Source organism: Lolium perenne, chromosome 7 (genome assembly GCF_019359855.2).
Source record: "Lolium perenne isolate Kyuss_39 chromosome 7, Kyuss_2.0, whole genome shotgun sequence".
NCBI lineage: Eukaryota > Viridiplantae > Streptophyta > Magnoliopsida > Poales > Poaceae > Lolium > Lolium perenne.
This window is the reverse complement of record NC_067250.2, coordinates 282,126,497-282,130,082: the sequence shown is the minus strand read 5'-3', so window position 1 is coordinate 282,130,082 and position 3,586 is coordinate 282,126,497. Positions and strand designations below refer to the sequence as shown.

The window sequence follows — 3,586 nt, the reverse complement described above, 5'->3', positions numbered from 1 at the left end:
AACTCCAAGTAGCATTCAAGCTAGGCCAATGGAGACCCAGAAACTAGACACCTCCTTTGATATGTAGATGGTTCAACATGCGTTGTCGTTGTCATGGCGACACTGACCTGAATATCTCACTGGCATCCTAGCGTATCCCATCCTAGCCGTAGCAGGCGTAGTGAGTGGCTCAGGGGTTTTGCTGTTGCCGTGTCCAGCTTGCTGGCCGGTGAGATGGACGGTGTTGCACTCTTCTGCTTAGAGCAAGTTCAGCAGCGCCCCTATAGCTACCCGATATATACGAAATATAGGGGAGAGAGAGAGAGGGAGGAAATATGGTTCCAACGGTTTCCCTACAGCCTCTCCCAGTAATTAGGTTCCCAACCCAGCCCTCCTTCTCTATAGATTGTGGAGGAGACGTCTTCAATCCGTTGTTGGTGGATCTTGTTGTTGGGTGCTGGCACAAAGTTAGTTAAGATAAACTATTAAAATATAGATAAATATAATATAGAGGAGAGGATGTAAAGGAACTGATGGAAATAAAAAAAGGTAATAATCTTATTCGTGAGTACTCTACGTACGTATATGAAGAGTTGAACCCTTGGAGCATCTCCACCGGCGGTCCGATAGTGTTTTGGGAGCCGTCATCGAAAATGGGCTCGCATCGACACGCCCCAAATAGCGCGAGCGATTTTTCGAGCCCAATAAAAGGGCCAGCATCCTATGTGGCCCCTTCGCGAAGGGCGTGAATCGGGCGCGCCGGCGCCTCGCGGTACGACGGTTTTCTCAGTTGGGGGCGCCTTGTCAGCGAGAGGACGCGACGGTTTGCATCGGTCACGACGCGGGAAGGTTGGTCATCGGCATTTAATGGTCTCCCGCGTGAAAATCGAGGCGGCGACGAGGCTCCACCCTAAAAATGTCGCGCCGTCTTAAGACGACGTACCCCATGCTTGACCTCAACGGCCGCGCGCTGCCTGCGGCGCCTCCACCACCACCGCAGCCGGAGCCGGACCCGGAGCCCGACGCGGACTACAGCTCCGCCGCCGCAGTGGACCCACGGTTCGTGGTGTGGCACGAGGCCTACGTCGCAGACGCGGAAGCTTAGGCGGCAGAGGAGGCGGTGCAGTGGGGCGAGCAGCCGCAGGCCCCCGCCGACCCAGACCAGGCGCGATCCTGGCGTCGTTGAACGCGTAGCGCTTCCGGAGGTTGAAGGAGGAGGAGCGGGAGTTCGTCAACGACGCGAACCTCGAGCACACCCTCGAGATCTCGCGCCAGCGAGCAGCCATGGAGGAGACGGGACGCCTCCTCATGGAGGCAGGGAGACAGAAGCTCATCGAGCTGAACGCTCATCGCCACTACGAGGCGTTCGCCCGCGAGCAAGCAAGGCGTACCAAGAACGAGGCTTCTCGGAAAAGGCTGGCAGCACGGGCACATCGCCGCCGGCAAGCTCCTGCGACGCCGGCCGCCATGCTCCACTGTCAGATGCGCGAAGCAAGGGGAAGAACGACGACGAGACAGGCCCGTCGCGCGCCCCAACCGACAGTCAGTAGATTAGGGTTAAGTATAAGTTTTATTTAGGTTTAAATTCAAGTAAATTTCGTATGAATTTCTTATAAATTTTGGTTTTAAATGCCATTCCAAATTTTAAATTCTAGCGGAGCTGGCGTATTGGGGCGCCGGCACGGGAGCAGCATCACCAAATAGAGGATGCTCTGCCGGCAACCCCCCTACAGCAGTGCTGGCGCCCCTGCCGGCGCCTATTTGGGAGCCACCGGTGGAGTTGCTTTTAGGAGAGAAAATTTGCAGGAGCTGCTCAACTTGTGATTCGTGTCTGCAGGACACTCCATCAGTTCGAAACTACTGACGCTTTATTCATGGACATGCGTTTTGGGTGTTCGAAACATCTCGTTTATTGAAAAACGGAAATACTATTGTACTCACTCTACGTACTTTTCTGCATACTCCATAAGTCCACTCTACATCTTCATGGCGTCGCCATTTATCTTCAAACAGACGGTAAGAACAGAACAAAGCGGTGACTTGTAAGACAAAAACACATTTGGATATATCCGGTGGGCGTTGTTTTGATCCTCAGAAAAGAAAACCAACGAAAGGTTAGCTGGGGTGTCAGCTTCGCATATATCGTCGACGAGGGCAGCAGCCAGCTCCAACTCCCCCTTTTTGTGATCTTCACACTAACTAATAGATTAATCATCAGGTTTGGGCATGGATTATGAATCAACTATCCCACGAGCGCGAAAGTCAAATGAGTGAATTATTCTAGTAGCTCCACTTGCTTAGCTGCCTGTGAAGTCCAGAGGTATCTCAGACCAAGAACTGCAAGTTAGCAATCAAGCTGGGCCAATGGCGCGCGCTTGCCTAATCGACCCAACTTATTCTTGATTCCTTTGTTATTATTATCATTCGTAGTACTCTATATTGTTTACTACGGTATGTCGCTACCGATCCGATTTAGTTGGAGATTTGAACCATTTGAGCTCTGCTCTCACGCAAACTTCAGTTAGGATGATGTGCGATCCGACGCTGAAATAAGCGGAGGCATCTATCTGAGTGATGGCACTCATAGAAAAACAAATCACTAGCTAAAACTAAATTTCCACTATACAAGCAAAGTCACAACAACCATGAACAACAACAAGATGGTAGAACAAATCTAGACTATTTTTTTCTTGATGACACTCAGAGAAACCAGCTAACTCAACTAAATTTCCATGCCACGGATGAACAAAGCAACAACCACAACAACAAGAACAACAGCAACAACAAAGAAGGAGAAGAAGAAGCTAGCGGAAGAAAAGCCTAATCTTGGCTGCGGACGCTGCAGGTGGACACCGAGCTCCGCATGGAGGAGCGGCCCATGGACTCGTCGATCCGGTCGAGCTGCGGCCGCCACGACCGCGACTTGGTGGCGGCGCCGCACTTGCCGGCGGGCGGCTTGGACGGCGCCTGCTGCAGGTCCTCGGGTCGGCCGGCGAAGAGCGACTCGACGGGGCAGGGCGCGGGCGCGCAGCCGCCGCCCTTGCGCGCGAGCGCGGTGAGGCGGTTCATGAGGCAGGCGAGGTCGACGGCGGAGGACTCGGCCTGGAAGACGGAGTGCGGGAGCAGGAAGTAGACGCTGCCCGGCTGGAGCGCGTCGTCCGGGCGGAAGAGCGCGCGGCCCGGCTGCAGCAGGTGCGCGGAGGAGCAGAGCACGTAGCTGGAGCCGGAGGAGGAGGCGCAGGAGGCGGTGGCGCGCGCCACGGTGACCGGCGCGCCGTCGCTGCCGTCGAAGTCCTGCACGTAGCCGTTGGTGTGGATCACGCGCACCCCCGCGAACGGGCGCAGCGCGCGGCAGCCGGTCGGCGAGGAGAAGCCGCACCCCATGGCGAGCGAGCGAGCTAGGTGTAGCTGGTGGAGGCGAGAGAAGGTTGGTCGGAGCGAGCGGAACTGGGTCGGCAAAGAGTATAAGGTGGGTTGCGGTTGCGGGGCGGCGGGGGCGTTGAACCTTGAACGGGGCCGGCGACTGGCCTCGTGAGCGCCTGAGCGGGCGTGGAAGACGGACTTGACGAAGAAGAGGCCAGGTGAGCGCGCTGGCGTGGTAGTGGTG

General features: G+C 55.6%; 1 protein-coding gene across 1 annotated transcript; it reads right to left on the bottom strand.

Moving 5' to 3' along the window:
• Nucleotides 1–2,579: 2,579 nt before the first annotated feature.
• LOC127312507 (uncharacterized) lies at nucleotides 2,580–3,586 on the bottom strand. Its single transcript, XM_051343023.2, has one exon. It carries the CDS (start codon nucleotides 3,361–3,363, stop codon nucleotides 2,800–2,802), a length of 564 nt encoding a protein of 187 aa, XP_051198983.1. The 5' UTR covers nucleotides 3,364–3,586; the 3' UTR covers nucleotides 2,580–2,799.

Coding starts and splice junctions, on each gene's coding strand:
- LOC127312507 (XM_051343023.2), bottom strand. CDS start 3,363: ATGGGGTGCGGCTTCTCCTCGCCGACCGGCTGCCGCGCGCTGCGCCCG.